At 44.4% G+C, this 16,618-nt stretch overlaps 1 protein-coding gene across 7 annotated transcripts in view; it reads right to left on the reverse strand.

Annotated features, from left to right (window-relative positions):
• Positions 1-16,618, reverse strand: part of LOC126213404 (zinc finger protein 724-like) — a 108,143-nt gene that overhangs the window by 77,847 nt on the left and 13,678 nt on the right. For 4 of the 7 annotated variants that reach the window (XM_049941124.1, XM_049941122.1, XM_049941123.1 and 1 more), the window contains exon 4: positions 709-752. The exons of the other annotated variants lie outside the window; for them this stretch is intronic. In XM_049941124.1, coding sequence (XP_049797081.1) covers positions 709-752 — 44 coding nt within the window. The remainder of the gene's footprint in view (positions 1-708; positions 753-16,618) is intronic. 7 annotated transcript variants of the gene reach the window in all.

Consider the following 16,618-nt stretch of genomic DNA (forward strand, 5'->3'; position numbering starts at 1 on the left):
CTGCACTAATACCATCTAGAAGGACACACCTGTTCATAGTTACTAGGTATAAAGTATTACAATTTTTTGTACGCTGTTAAACTAGCAGCTTACTACAGCTTTCAGAAAACTCTTCAAAAGTACTTCACAATACTGCCTGTACATACCACCCGCAATGTATGCACAGTCATCTTAGTCTCTACTCAGTAGGTTAGGGTCACCTGCTTTTTTTGCCCTACTTTGTGTACATTTTCCTTCAATGATTCTGTAACTGTCAAAACAGTATCACATGGCGGATAAAAACATCCAAATAATGGACTTCACAGACATGGAACCATTAAGGGAACTACTCATTAAGCAGGAAATCATGGTTTGAGCCTTGGGACTTAATACCAATTTTCATATAACTTCATCAATGCAATCTCATGCAATTCTTATTTGTGCTTATTAAGTAAAGGAGCAATTCTAATAACTCACAAACTAAACTACTTCACCTGCTCAAAGGTAATGTTTAAATCCATATGGGTAAAGTGTAACAAAATATTGTATTTTACCTGCTTCCTCACTTCCAACCTGGGGAATACTGTAACACTAAGTCTTGTCATCTTTACCATAAAGATGAAACAGGACTGCTGAAGTGAACACACACACAATTGCCAACCATCTCATTATTTTCACCACAACTCAGCTATGATTAATTCCATGCAGTCATATAAATTCTAATATTACCTCTTTATTCACACCCTCCTCATGCTGGATGGGTAAATCTGAGCCTGTGGTAAAAATAAACTGTAGTAAGTGAATTTAAGCAGTCACAGTCTTATATTGTATAAAATGTATCACATACATAAAGCCCAACCATAATACTTCTTAATAATTAGGTAGTAGTTCTGTGTTAAGTGTTCTCTTTTGAGTTCGAAATTCTGGGTGACGAGTTCACTATGGTATATTTCAATGGGAGGCAGCCAAAAATTGTAAGACTGATTAATGACAAAGCCTTTGAAAATTCATTATGATCTTAAAACTCAGCCCTCTCCCTATGCTATTATTTTCAATCACATTTTCTAGGATCGTTATCTTCATATGCATATAATGGTAGTGTAATCGAATAAAATAACACATCTACTACCTGAAACAATGAAATCAATGTTATTCACAAAATCAATATCGTTCGTATCAAATGACAATACTGTTTACACCAATTGTGTGGAGGAGCAGAAACTGGACTGTCAGAAGCCACATCACTCATACTACTTTTACAATCAGAATCATAAAATGTCTACAACAGTTACATCAAAACCTTTTCTTTCACTGAATGCTTATTTACAATATAATTATTAAAAAACACACACACCCTACTTCAGCACACTACTTATTACTGTTCTAACTTCATGAATTCCTTTTGGTTGGTCAAGCACATTTCTAACAGAAAAAAAAGAAAGTGAAAGCTACAGGCTAAACCAGTCTTATTCTATGGATCTGAACTATGGGTTTTACTTGCTGATCCCAAAAGGAGACAAAGTTCTGGAAACATTATTTATGGAGCAGCACCAGCATATTAAGGCTGAAAAACCCATAATGCTGAAGTGCTGGAAAGAGAACAAATGAAACAGTGATAGCATCGAAAGAAAATCATTAACCTGATATGGGCATCTGTTGAGAATGTTTGATAATTAGCAGCCAAAGAACAGTTTTTGGTTAGAAATCACCTTATTGATAGAAACAAAACAGACCACTTAACTTTCAGAAGGAGCATATCGACAAAGTAATGAAGCAAAATGGTGTATGCAAAGAGGATGCCTTTGAGAGATGCTGGCAGCAGATAGTAAAAACACAGCAACATCATGTTGTTAACTGATCTTTGTATTAATTAACTGCCTACAACAACACTAATATACTAGTACCAATAATGATAACAATGATTTTATTATTATTGCTATCTGAGCCATGGCAGGCTCCCTCTTTGAATTCCTGACCCATTCCTGGTGTATGTCACTTCTTTTGCTTGGAGCTTGTGGTGCCATGGAGCATGGCAGAGCCACACAGGGTACGTAGACAGTATTTGCGATTCAGCCCAATTGACACAATGGAGTGACTGGTAGCCATTTAAAAGTTCTGTATAGTTAATAACTGCAAGCACAGGTGTTAACAAAAGATGGAACATTGGTGTGGTCTTTGCTATCTGCATTTGCTGCTTGTTGTTCTCAGTGGAAGCTACATTACACAAGGAGATTTCTCATTTGAAAAACTGACTGATTTGGGTTGTGCTGCACAACTTAATAGCTTGTGGTGTTGCCTTGGCAGGGGTTAGAGTAATGTCTAGCAACCAGCAAAGCTTGTTGGTTGGTTGGTTGGTTTAAAGGAAGGGGGAAGGGACCAAACTGCGAAGTCATCAGTCCCTTGTTCCCGGTAAAATAATTACACAAGGGAAAGAAGAAAAGAAAGGAGACGTACTGCAGAATAACAGGAGAATGGAAGAACCAGAAGAACGACAGGACAACCAAGAGTACTATGGACAAAACGGGAAGATAAAACCAGAGAAAGAATCGAGAAACAGGTAGAAGGGATAAAAACAAGAGATCAGATGACTGTGGCTGGTCGAATTTGAGAATAAAAAGGAAAAGCTAGCCTCTCTGTGACACATTAAAGTGTCCAGCCTAAAGTATTACAGTGGACAACAAAAAGCGACAAAGGACTTGCGCAAAAACTTACATAGAATGATAAAACCCATAGTCATATATAAAATGTAAAAATAAATTAGCTGACGAGGATTTGTCAGCTAAACTTAATGGCAAAGAGTCCAGTAACTGAAGAGTCTGTCGCAGGGCAGCCAAAGGAGGACAGCTGACCAAGATGTGGGTCCCTGTCAGCCGGGTGCCACACCGACACTGAGGTGGGCCATCACAGAACAGGAGGTGAACAGGAGGTAGCTATGTACAACTCAAGTGTGGCCAACGCGGAGACGACAGAACCACAGAGTCCCTGTGAGAAGCCCGCGTGGAGGTCTTCCACACATTCGTCTTCTCCTTAATGGCACGCAGTTTTTTGTGCATACTTAGGTCATGCCACTACGTCTCCCAAACCCGCAAAACCTTGCGACATAGTACTGAATGCAGGTCAGTTGCAGAAAAGCGGATCTCCATAAGCGGTTTCTAAGTAACCTGTTTGGTCAGCCTGTCAACAAGTTTGTTGCCTGGGATTCTGACGTGACCTGGGGTCCAGACAAATACCACTTAACGACTGGACCGTTCCAGGGCATAGATGGACTCCAGGATGGTTGCTAGCAAAGGATGACAAGGATAACACTGGTCGATAGTTTGTAGGCTGCTGAAAGAGTCAGGACACAGAAGAAACGAGTCCCCAGGGCAAGAACGGTTGTGTTCGAGAGCACGAGATATAGCCACCAGCTTGGCAGTGAAAACACTGCCGCCATCAAGCACAAAATGCTGTTCAGTATGTCCTCCATGGACATATGCGAAATCAACGCGATCACCAGCCATCAAGCCATCGGCTCAAGGGACACAAGATTATCAGTGCTAGAGCATCCCTGGCAGAAGCCACCCCGACATGGAGCCAGTAGGCTGCTTGACTCCAGGACCCAACTGCCGACTCAAAAAAATGTTCCAGCAGCTTACAAAGGAAGTTGATGAGGCTGATGGGCCGATAGCTATCAACATGGGTTTTTACTGGGTTTGAGCACCAGAATGATAGTACTGTCCTGCCATCACGATGGAAAGATGCCATCGCACCAGATCTGGTTGAAGTTGATGAGGAGACGTCACTTTTAGTCAGATGAGGGATGTTTAATCATCTGACTGTGGATCCGATCTGGCCCAGGAGCAGTGTCGGGGCAATGTGCAAGGGCACTGAGGAGTTCCCACACTGTAAATGGGGCGTTATAGGATTCTCTGTAGCATGTAGTGAACGAGACGATTTTCCCTTTCGGCCGCCATTTGAGAGTGCGAAGGGCTGGGAGGTACTTCTCGGACACAGGGGCTTGAGCATGGTCCTCAGCAAAGTGCTCGACAATCACGACTGTGTCGGTAGATGTTGTTGTTGTTGTTGTTGTTGTTGTGGTCCTCAGTCCTGAGACTGGTTTGATGCAGCTCTCCATGCTACTCTATCCTGTGCAAGCTTCTTCATTTCCCAGTACCTACTGCAACCTACATCCTTCTGAATCTGCTTGGTGTATTCAGCTCTTGGTCTCCCTCTACGATTTTTACCCTCCACGCTGCCCTCCAATGCTAAATTTGTGATCCCTTGATGCCTCAAAACATGTCCTACCAACCGATCCCTTCTTCTAGTCAAGTTGTGCCACAAACTTCTCTTCTTCCCAATCCTATTCAATACCTCCTCATTAGTTACGCGATCTACCCACCTTATCTTCAGCATTCTTCTGTAGCACCACATTTCGAAAGCTTCTATTCTCTTCTTGTCCAAACTGGTTATCGTCCATGTTTCACTTCCATACATGGCTTCACTCCATACAAATACTTTCAGAAACGACTTCCTGACACTTAAATCTATACTCGATGTTAACAAATTTCTCTTCTCCAGAAACGATTTCCTTGCCATTGCCAGTCTACATTTTATATCCTCTCTACTTCGACCATCATCAGTTATTTTACTCCCTAAATAGCAAAACTTCTTTACTACTTTAAGTGTCTCATTTCCTAATCTAATCCCCTCAGCATCACACAATTTAATTTGACTACATTCCATTATCCTCGTTTTGCTTTTGTTGATGTTCATCTTATATCCTCCTTTCAAGACACTGTCCATTCCGTTCAACTGCTCTTCCAAGTCCTTTGCTGTCTCTGATAGAATTACAATGTCATCGGCGAACCTCAAAGTTTTTACTTCTTCTCCATGAATTTTAATACCTACTCCGAATTTTTATTTTGTTTCCTTTACTGCTTGCTCAATATACAGATTGAATAACATCGGGGAGAGGCTACAACCCTGTCTCACACCTTTCCCAACCACTGCTTCCCTTTCATGCCCCTCGACTCTTATAACTGCCATCTGGTTTCTGTACAAATTGTAAATAGCCTTTCGCTCCTTGTATTTTACCCCTGCCACCTTCAGAATTTGAAAGAGAGTATTCCAGTTAACGTTGTCAAAAGCTTTCTCTAAGTCTACAAATGCTAGAAACGTAGTTTTGCCTTTTCTTAATCTTTCTTCTAAGATAAGTCGTAAGGTTAGTATTGCCTCACGTGTTCCAACATTTCTACGGAATCCAAACTGATCTTCCCTGAGGTCCGCTTCTACCAGTTTTTCCATTCGTCTGTAAAGAATTCGCGTTAGTATTTTGCAGCTGTGACTTATTAAACTGATAGTTCGGCAATTTTCACATCTGTCAACACCTGCTTTCTTTGGGATTGGAATTATTATATTCTTCTTGAAGTCTGTGGGTATTTCGCCTGTCTCATACATCTTGCTCACCAGATGGTAGAGTTTTGTCATGACTGGCTCTCCCAAGGCCATCAGTAGTTCTAATGAAATGTTGTCTACTCCCGGGGCCTTGTTTCGACTCAGGTCTTTCAGTGCTCTGTCAAACTCTTCACGCAGTATCTTATCTCCCATTTCATCTTCATCTACATCCTCTTCTATTTCCATAATATTGTCCTCAAGTACATCGCCCTGTATAAACCCTCTATATACTCCTTCCACCTTTCTGCTTTCCCTTCTTTGCTTAGAACTGGGTTGCCATCTGAGCTCTTGATATTCATACAAGTGGTTCTCTTCTCTCCAAAGGTCTCTTTAATTTTCCTGTAGGCAGTATCTATCTTACCCCTAGTGAGACAAGCCTCTACATCCTTACATTTGTCCTCTAGCCATCCCTGCTTAGCCATTTTGCACTTCCTGTCAATCTCATTTTTGAGACGTTTGTATTCCTTTTTGCCTGCTTCATTTACTGCATTTTTATATTTTCTCCTTTCATCAATTAAATTCAATATTTCTTCTGTTACCCAAGGATTTCTATTAGCCCTCGTCTTTTTACCTACTTGAACCTCTGCTGCCTTCACTACTTCATCCCTCAGAGCTACCCATTCTTCTTCTACTGTATTTCTTTCCCCCATTCCTGTCAATTGTTCCCTTATGCTCTCCCTGAAACTCTCTACAACCTCTGGTTCTTTCAGTTTATCCAGGTCCCATCTCCTTAAATTCCCACCTTTTTGCAGTTTCTTCAGTTTCAATCTGCAGTTCATAACCAATAGATTGTGGTCAGAATCCACATCTGCCCCTGGAAATGTCTTACAATTCAAAACCTGGTTCCTAAATCTCTGTCTTACCATTATATAATCTATCTGATACCTTTTAGTATCTCCAGGATTCTTCCAGGTATACAACCTTCTTTTATGATTCTTGAACCAAGTGTTAGCTATGATTAAGTTATGCTCTGTGCAAAATTCTACAAGGCGGCTTCCTCTTTCATTTCTTCCCCCCAATCCATATTCACCTACTATGTTTCCTTCTCTCCCTTTTCCTACTGACGAATTCCAGTCACCCATGACTATTAAATTTTCGTCTCCCTTCACTACCTGAATAATTTCTTTTATCTCGTCATACATTTCATCAATTTCTTCATCATCTGCAGAGCTAGTTGGCATATAAACTTGTACTACTGTAGTAGGCATGGGCTTTGTGTCTATCTTGGCCACAATTATGCATTCACTATGCTGTTTGTAGTAGCTAACCCGCACTCCTATTTTTTTATTCATTATTAAACCTACTCCTGCATTACCCCTATTTGATTTTGTATATATAACCCTGTAATCATCTGACCAAAAGTCTTGTTCCTCCTGCCACCGAACTTCACTAATTCCCACTATATCGAACTTTAACCTATCCATTTCCCTTTTTAAATTTTCTAACCTACCTGCCCGATTAAGGGATCTGACATTCCACGCTCCGATCCGTAGAATGCCAGTTTTCTTTCTCCTGATAACGACGTCCTCTTGAGTAGTCCCCGCCCGGAGATCCGAATGGGGGACTATTTTACCTCCGGAATATTTTACCCAAGAGGACGCCATCATCATTTAATCATACAGTAAAGCTGCATGTCCTCGGGAAAAATTACGGCTGTAGTTTCCCCTTGCTTTCAGCCATTCGCAGTACCAGCACAGCAAGGCCGTTTTGGTTAATGTTACAAGGCCAGATCAGTCAATCATCCAGACTGTTGCCCCTGAAACTACTGAAAAGGCTGCTGCCCCTCTTCAGGAACCACATGTTTGTCTGGCCTCTCAACAGATACCCCTCCGTTGTGGTTGCACCTACGGTACGGCCATCTGTATCGCTGAGGCACGCAAGCCTCCCCACCAACGGCAAGGTCCATGGTTCATGGGGGAAGTGTCGGTAGATAGCCATTGATATTAACACTGGGAACACCTGTTGGGTTCTGGTACCTGAAAACACGTTTGATCCTTGCCCAGACTTGGGAAGGTGGCGTATGGCACCCAATGGTCAAGACATATCTCTCCCAACACTCCTGCTTCTGTCATTTGATAGGTTGGCGAATGTGGGCACGGAGCCATTTAAAGGCTACGAGGTGATCCAGAGAAGGGTGCTGCTTATGCTGCTGTAGATCTCGCCAATGCTCCTTAATTGCTTCAGTGACTTCTGGTGACCACCAAGGGACTGCCTTTCGCTGGGGGCACCCTAAAGAGAGAGGGATCGTGTTTCCTGCCACACAAAGGATTGTTGTAGTCACATGCTCAACCATCACATCAGTGTTTTCTTGTGGGGGAGATTCAACGGCGACAGCAGAGGTGAAAGTTTCCCAATCCGCCTTGTTTAAAGCCCATCTGGGCAGGCGTCCGTGGGCATAACACACAGTTCGTCATGTGCTCTCCAGGGGATAGATGGAAGAAGCCCTGGGCTGCAAATTGATAAATGGTTGGTTGGTTGGTTGGTTTAAAAGAGGGCAAAAGGGACCAAACTATGAGGTCGGTTGGTTGGTTTAAAAGAGGGCAAAAGGGACCAAACTATGAGGTCATCAGTCCCTTGTTCCTAATGAAACAATGCCAGAAATGTGAGAATAAAATGGACGAAACATGTAACACAAAACAGAAAGAAAAGAAAATCCAGAAGAACAAAAGGAAGGCAACGAACACTAAAATGAACAAAAGAGGACAAGAAAACATAAGAGAGTAAAGCATGAAAGTAGATTACAGTGGCTGGCCAACCACAAGAATAAAAAGAGAAAGCCAGCCACTCTGCAACACATTAAAACCTTCATCCTAAAAGCACTAGGGTGGAGGACAAAGAGGGACAAAGGACATGTGCTAAAACCTACATAGAAGTATAAAACCCACTCTCACAGATAAAACGTAAGACAAACTGCTGTGGAGGCATTGTCACCCAACACTGAAGGCAGGGTGCTGGGAGAGTTAAAAGTCTGCCACAGAGCGGCTGAAAGTGGGCAGCCCAGCAAGAGGTGGACGACTGTCATTTGGGAGCCACAGCGACACAGATCGATCCTTGCGACGGAGTAGGTAACCTTCCGTTAGCGACATATGGCCAATGCAGAGCCGGCAGAGGAAAACAGATTCCCTGCGAGAGGCCTCCGTAACCACACAGTTTGTTGTGCATGCTGTTATGCCATTCTATCTCCCAAAATCCGAAAACCCTGCGGTGTAAGACAAAACACAGGTCAGCTTCGGATATGCCTATCTCCAGAAACAGTTTCCGCGTCGCCTGTTTGGACAGCCTGTTCACAAGTTCGTTTCCAGGTATTCTGACGTGACCTGGGGTCCACAAAAACAACACGGAACGGCGAGACTGTTCCAGGGCATAGATGGACTCCTGAATGGACGCTCCCAGAGGGTGGCGGGGGTAGCACTGGCCGATAGCTTGTAGGCTGCTCAATGAGTCAGCACACAGGAGATATGACTCACCAAGGCATGAGCGGATGTACTCAAGAGCATGAGATATGGCCACTAGCTCTGCAGTGAAAACCCTGCAACCAAGTGGCAAGGAGTGCTGCTCAATATGTCCTTCATGAACATATGCGAAGCCTACATGACCATCAGCCATTGAGCCATCAGTGTGAACCACTTCAGAATCGAGAGTAAATGACAGCAGAGAGTGGAGGGGTTAACACAGTCCTTAGGGAAATGCAAAAGGTCCAGACGAAGCTACAGCCGAGACGTACACCATGGAGGTGTACGTGAAAGGACCACAAGTAGAGGTGGTAAAGCGAAGGACTCCAGTTCGGAGAGAAGGGACCGCACACGAACCGCAATTGTTAGCCCCGATCCGGGCTGCTGATGCGGGAGACAGCCGGGGACAGGGGAAGGAGACGGTAATTCGGATGCTCAGGGAACTATGAATGTGTGCTGCATAACTGGCGAGTAGTTGCGCACGTCTGATCTGCAGTGGAGGGACACCAGTTTCCACCAGTATGCTGGTCACCGGACTCGCCCTAGAAGCTCCTGTTGCTATTCGAACCCCACAGTGGTGCACAGGGTCAAGTAAATGCAATGCTGAAGGCCCTGCCGAACCATAAACCACACTCCCATAGTCAATTCAGGGTTGGACAAGGGCTCTGTAGAGCTGCAGCAGCGTACAGCGATCTGCACCCCAATTGGTGTTGCTCAGGTAATGGAGGGCATTGAGGTGCTGCCAGCACTTCTGCTTAAGCTGAGGAAGATGAAGGAGCCAAGTCAATTGAGCATCGAAAACCAGCCCTAGGAATTGATATGTTTCCACTACAGTGAGTGGATCATCATTAAGGTTAAGTGTGTGTTCCGGATGAATGGTATGACGCTGACAGAAGTGCTTAACACATGACAGGCCGAAAATTGGAAGCCGTGGGCTAAAGCCCATGACTGCACCTCGTTGATGGCTCCCTGGAGGCGCCACTCAGCAACAACACTACTGGAGCAGCAGTGCAAAATGCAGAATTCGTTTGCATACAGAGAAGGTGAGACCGAGGGCCCAACAACTGCTGCTAGACTTAACGGCCACTAAAAATAGAGATACACTCAACAAAAAGCCCTGCAGGACTCCCTTCTCCTGGATATGGATGGAACTATGGGAGTCACCAACTTGGACACGGAACATACGGAGTGACAGGAAGTTTTGGATAGAAATCAGGAGTGGTGTCTGGAAACCCCACTCATACAATGTGGCAAGGATATGATGTCGCCAAGTCGTGTCATATGCTTTACGTAAGTCAAAAAAGACAGCAATCAGGTGTTGTCAAAAAAGACAGCAATCAAGTGTTGCCATCTGGAAAAGGCTGTTCGGATGGCAGACTCGATGGACACAAGATTATCAGTGGTAGAGTGACCCTGGCGGAAGCTGTCCTGACATGGAGCCAACAAGCCACGTGACTCCAGGACCCGACCCAACCCAACCTCCGACATACCATACGTTCCAGCAGCTTATGAAGAACGTTGGTGAGGCTGATGGGCCGATAGCTATCCACATCAAGCGGGTTTTTACTGGGTTTGAGGACCGGAATGATGGTGCTCTCCCGCTATTGTGATTGAAAGACACTATCACACCAGAGCCTGACGCTGGGGCAGTGACAGGAAGATGGGCAATTGGTCACTACCACACAGTTCATCATGTGCTCTACAGTGGATAGATGGGAAGTCCTGGGCTGCAAAATGATAAATCAATGGCCGAGTAAGTACCATGAGGCACACTGATATGTGTGGCGGCCCCACTATTTAAGAGGCAGAGGTCGAATTGCGACAGTAAAGTTTCGACATCTATGCCTCAGCCAGTAAGCATGGTACCACCCCACAAGGGGTTATGGGCATTAAAATCTCCCACACGTACGAAAGGTTTAGGGAGTTGATCAATCAGTGCGGCTAATACATTCAGGGGTACTGCACAGTCTGGAGGAAGATATACATTGCAGGCAGTTATTTCCTGCGGCGCCCTTATTCTGACAGCCACAGCTTCTACAGGGGTTTGAAGGGGCACATGTTCACTACAGACCGAGTTAAGGACATAAATGGAAACTCCACCTGACACTCGATTATAGTCAATACGGTTCCTGTAATATCCCTTACAGCCGCAGAGGGCAGGGGTCCACATTGCCGGGAACCAGGTTTTCTGGAGGACAATGCAGAAACCAGGTGTTAAGCTTAACAGAGTGTAGCTGCACCAGGCGGTGGAAGAAACTACCGCAATTCCACTGGAGGATGACATTGTGAGGCTGGGGAGGCATGGAACATTCAATGAGGCAGTTTACGCCTCAGGGTCACCTGCTGCCACCGATTCATTGCGTAAGCAGTCTATGTCCATTGTGTCTGAAAGTCTGGAGAGATCTGGGTGCTCAGCAGACGCCACAATCCCCACCTGATCCGCAGATGCAGAGATTGTACGTAGTGGTGGTGTGGGTGCCACCACAATTCCCTTGGTCTTGGAAACTTCTTTTCGGATTCCTCTCACTGCTCTTTGTGTTTCCCTGGCTGGGAGGACTTTGCTGATTCAGTCTCCAAGACTGAGGATGAGCATGAAGACCTATGACCAGCTGCTTTTCGTCTCTTCAGCCACTGGCGGGTGTCATCGTTCCCACTAGCAGAAACCTGAGAAGGGAGTGAGCCAAGGGACCCCTTCCTGGCAAGAGGAGCCAAAGAAGACTTGCACTTCTCCAGCGCAGAAGTGGGGATTGATACCCTAACAGTTGGGGGGTATTGCTCCTGAAGTAGGTGGTGAAGAAGCAACAGGGAGGGTAGTGCACCCCACCATCAAGGGGGGCAGGTGTAGTCTTCCGACTGACAAGTGACTAGAGTTGGCAGAGCTGATGAGGCTAGAACGTTTGCAGTGGCGGTGTAAGACTATGTCGTCTGTACAGGATGTAGGCATTCAAATTTCCTCTTGGCCTCGGTGTAAGTCAGGAGAATCCTGCAGTCAGGTGAGCAAGGTGAATGGTGCTCTCCGCAGTTGACACAGATGGGAGGCGGGGCACATGGAGTATTGGGATGTGACGGACGTATGCAATCCCAACATGTGAGGCTGGAAGTACAGCAGGAAGCCAAACCTCCAGCATTTAAAGCACTGCATTGGGGGATGGATATAGGGCTTTATATCACAGCAGTATACCATCACTTTGACCTTCTCAGGTAATGTATCACCCTCAAAGGCCAAGATTAAGGCACCAATGGCTACCTGATTATCCCTCGAAACCCGGTGGACACGTCAAATGAGATGTACACCTCGCCACTAAATTGGCACGCAGCTCATTGTCAGACTGCGAAAGAAGGTCTCTGAAATATGATACCCTGGACAATATTTAAGCTCTTATGGGGCGTGATGGTTACAGAAACATCCCCAGCTTGTCATAAACCAGTAACGCCTGTGACTAGGCAGATGATGCTGTTTTGATCAAGACTGACCCAGATCTCATTTTGGACAAGCCCCCCACCTCCCCAAACTTGTCCTCTAAATGCTCAACAAGAAACTGAGGCTTTATCATTATGTAAGATTCCCCATCAGCTCTTGAGCACACAAGGTACCAGGGTGAATAAGAGCCACTGCCATCCTTAGCCCGATGTTCCTCCCATGGTGTGGCCATGGAGGGGAATGATTTGGGGTTGTACTTCCTTGTGATGAATTGAGCCCATAAACGGTTAGAGACTGCTGGTGTTTGACCACCAACAAGAGATGATGTACTACACTTCATTGCGTGTCATCCGCCCTGGTGCCACCCACTCCTACCAGGGGCCCTCCCCACAGGTGCCACCCTGCCGCAGCAAAGGCCACCTGGCTGGATGGCCATTGCCAGGAGTCCCAATGCCCCAGGGTGATGGGCATCTACTCCTCGGCGTACATAGGGAGTTAGCAACGCAGGCATCAGCAGAGCAATCCCTGTGTGGTCAGGGGACTACAACCAACAAGGTACATGGTGGCCCCACCACAACAGACTGGCTACCGTGCTGGGTATCACGTGCAACCAAGCAAACAAGTCCATTATCATCATCAGTGTAGAGAACGATTCTGCAGTTGATGAAAAAATATGCACCCCGGAGGGTGACATCGCTCAACAGTTGGAGAATGAGCGGAAGAGCAGATCCATGTCAACGAAGAATGCGATAAGTCTCAGCACATGATGCATCATGTAAGACGCCCTTTTGCAATTGGCACACTCTTCAAGAAAATTTTAAAAAATAGTGTACAAACCTTACAGGGGATGATTACATAAATGCCAAAATGTGTGAGGCTCCTTTTAGTCACCTCTTACAACAGGCAGTAATACCTCAGGCCTATTCTAAGCCCCAGACCCACAAGGGGTGTTATTCAATTCCCCTCGTTCAGCTGTGGATTCGATGATTTGGTAATCCTGAACACTATTTTAAGTGTGACCATACTTAGCCTTAGACCAAGTTTTTGATGAGAATCATCTGAAGAGTCCACTGATCTACAGAACTACTGTGGTCATGTGGCTGTATTAAGTGTGAATGACAGTGGAATTTAGGTGCTCCCTTAGTATGGTCCAATTTTGTACAGTTTGGCACACTGTCTTGGACCTTCACTCAGTGTGTGCTCATCATATTGTGGGTGTTTAAATTGACTCAGTACATCAGCTTCATGGAATGCACCACTGCCAGCTACCCTTGGACTGCTTTCACTGAAGTTTTGTAAATTATTGTTTGAAATTTGTATTAGCATTTTGTAAATTTTGGTGTTTGGGGGTTTGTTTGGTCGAGTGCTCTTCTTGTACACTGTGTCGAGCCCTATTAGGATGGCCACATGCTGATTGGCTCTATGTCAATCACATGTCATATTCAGATGTCCAGCCTTGTGAAAGGTTGAGGTTCACGGGCTGGAAAAAGCAAAAGTGTGTAAAACTATCAAGTGTTACTGAGCTCTGAAGGATTTTTTGTGTGTTCATTCACTAGCCATTTGTGAGATGGAGAGTGAAAGAAATTTATTCTGCCTCACAGCTAGTTACTGCTTACTAGATTTAATTGTTCAACTGTTTGATATTTTAAAGTTGTCATGGGGTGACCTTTCCCCACCTTTTACTTACTTATTTATTTCTACAAGTTGGTTCAGCGTACTAATTACCGGTTCTCCTTTTTAAATGGTGTTCTGGACTGCTATGCATGCACATTCACTTACTATGTCACTTACACATTTTCTGTGGTATACCTTAATAGATTATTCACTGTGCCTGAAGCCATTTATATCAATCTGTGAACTCATTCTCTTATTAATTACTTACCTGCTCATTGGGGCAAGATTTAAGGACAATTGTTCTGTCTGCCTGAAGGCAGCTCTAGAAATCAGTGCACTTGTTTACTTTTTCTAATTATCTAGGTATTTTCAGAATTTCCTTTTTCTAGTGGTCCTGAGGCAGCTATAAACTGTTCTGTCTTCCGGTATAACTATTCAGTTTTAACCTCTGAGATGAATTAGGCTTCTCTGTTGTCTTAAAGAGCCATCTGTTTCCAAATAACTATTTGTTCATTTGTTGAAGCATTTTCTCAGTTGCAGTTTGTGAAGGTGGAAATTTTGAATCTAAAATCTAAGAACTGAAGCCAGCCACAGCTTTTGTCTTTCACTATTGCCTTATTTAAATTGTCACTTAACTAAGGTGTGTAATGTCTTAAACTCGAAAAGTTAAGAGTGTTCTTTGTAACCCTGCTAATGTATCTGATTTTAGTTATTTTTCTTAAATAAATATGTTTTAATGAACAATGGTGACTCATGTGAACCCCAGTCTCTCCAGTCCTCCTCCCATTTAATTTCCCTTTTCCTGCTGGATGTTTGGTTGGTAACAGAGGATGGTTATTTTCCTGGAAGGAACGGGGGGAGGAGGCAAGGTATTCGCATACTCCAGAATGAGATTATCACTGTGCAGTGGAGTGTGCGCTGATATGAAACTTCCTGGCAGATTAAAACTGTGTTGCCGCCCGAGACTCGAACTCGGGACCTTTGCCTTTCGCGGGCAAGTGCTCTACCATCTGAGCTACCGAAGCATGACTCATGCCCAGTCTCACAGCTTTACTTCTGCCAGTATTTCGTCTCCTACCTTCCAAACTTTAAAGAAGCTCTCCTGCGAACCTTGCAGAACTAGCACTCCTGAAAGAAAGGATATTGTGGAGACGAGATACTGGCAGAAGTAAAGCTGTGAGACCGGGTGTGAGTCGTGCTTCGGTAGCTCAGATGGTAGAGCACTTGCCCGCAAAAGGCAAAGGTCCCGAGTTCGAGTCTCAGTCGGGCACACAGTTTTAATCTGCTAGGAAGTTTCATATCGACATACTGTCATTCACAATGAGGTGTGTGTTTGTAGGTATCCACTGCTAAACATGGGGTCCAATGACTGTCCCAGTTTGTCCTTATTGAAGAAGCAACAGTTGATCTACGAATTAAAAGTGTGTCAGCTGCCATGTAAGGGCAGTGTTGCCCAACTTGTGGCTCATCTGCATGTCGGTGTAGACTACCCCTTGGTGATTAGTACGAACTGCATCAGGGAGGTAGGTGTTGCACATCCTGACTGAGCTCTGGCCATGACAACTTTGTGTCAGTATGTAGAGTGTTTAGAAAGTAGTCAGCTGCACCATAAGCAAATACACGCAATTCAGACAGAATTGATTCATTTGGCTAATCACTTGTGGGGTATTTCACAATGTAATCTATTCTGAGCAGGTTAGATTAGCTCTGCAATTACAGGGGCAGGTGATGACTTGCAAAGTGGTGTAAGCCACCTTGATTTAGAGAAATTAGGCGAAATAGGTAGTGAACAAGATTCTCCCACCAACATAACTGTTGGAAGCAGTAGCAATACTACAAACACCTTCAAGGACCAGAGGGGAATTCATTTGGAAAATTACCTTACAAAATAATGTTACTGCTTCAAACTATAACAGAACTTTAAAATTAGAATTTAAGACAGGTGAAATCCATTCTGTGGATCATGGTCTAATTTATGTTTCATGCTGATGCTTTTGCTGTCTCCAATAATGTTGTTCATTCGTTGTACCCCGTGTGTTAAGCTGTGTTTTCAGTCGAATTTTACACAAAAGTGCAGGATCGAGGAATCATGGAAATCAATTATTGGGTTGAAATTATCTCATATTAAGGGGCTGCTCAAGCATAAACATTTTGGTAAGTGCAGTTTCCTAATGAACCTTTTCCTATGTACATAGATGAATATGTATGGCCATTCCAGCCTTGGAATGGCAAGTCACAGAGATACAAATACTCAATAATATATTAGAGAAAATGCAGCCACAGTACCGTTCATGGATTACCTTCGATAATAAATGCACATTTTTTACTGGATTAGAGGCTTTGGTGTCCACTACAGATGCCAGAGTTTCACGCACCAGTAGTGATGGGGGTTTCAGCATCATTATCAAGATGGGGATCGAGATTCCAGGCAATTTAAAAGGGGACCACCCAGAAGGAACAAGCATAGGATGTGATTCCAGTGTAACAAAGAGGGGCATCTTGTATGGCAATTTCCAGTTCCATGGAAGGAGAATCAAACAGCTGATGTCACAAGGAATAGAAGAGGCATGGTAGTGTTCTATTACCGGAGTGCTGTGTCTGTGTCAAGTCCGAGGTATGGAAACCACTGCCTTACCTTTGGGAACAACTTAACTAGGAACCAGTGTGCACCCTCCTCAACTATGGTAGTTCAGTTTGTCGTCTAGATTATCTGTGGTAT

The sequence above is a fragment of the Schistocerca nitens genome, chromosome 11 (genome assembly GCF_023898315.1).
Source record: "Schistocerca nitens isolate TAMUIC-IGC-003100 chromosome 11, iqSchNite1.1, whole genome shotgun sequence".
NCBI lineage: Eukaryota > Metazoa > Arthropoda > Insecta > Orthoptera > Acrididae > Schistocerca > Schistocerca nitens.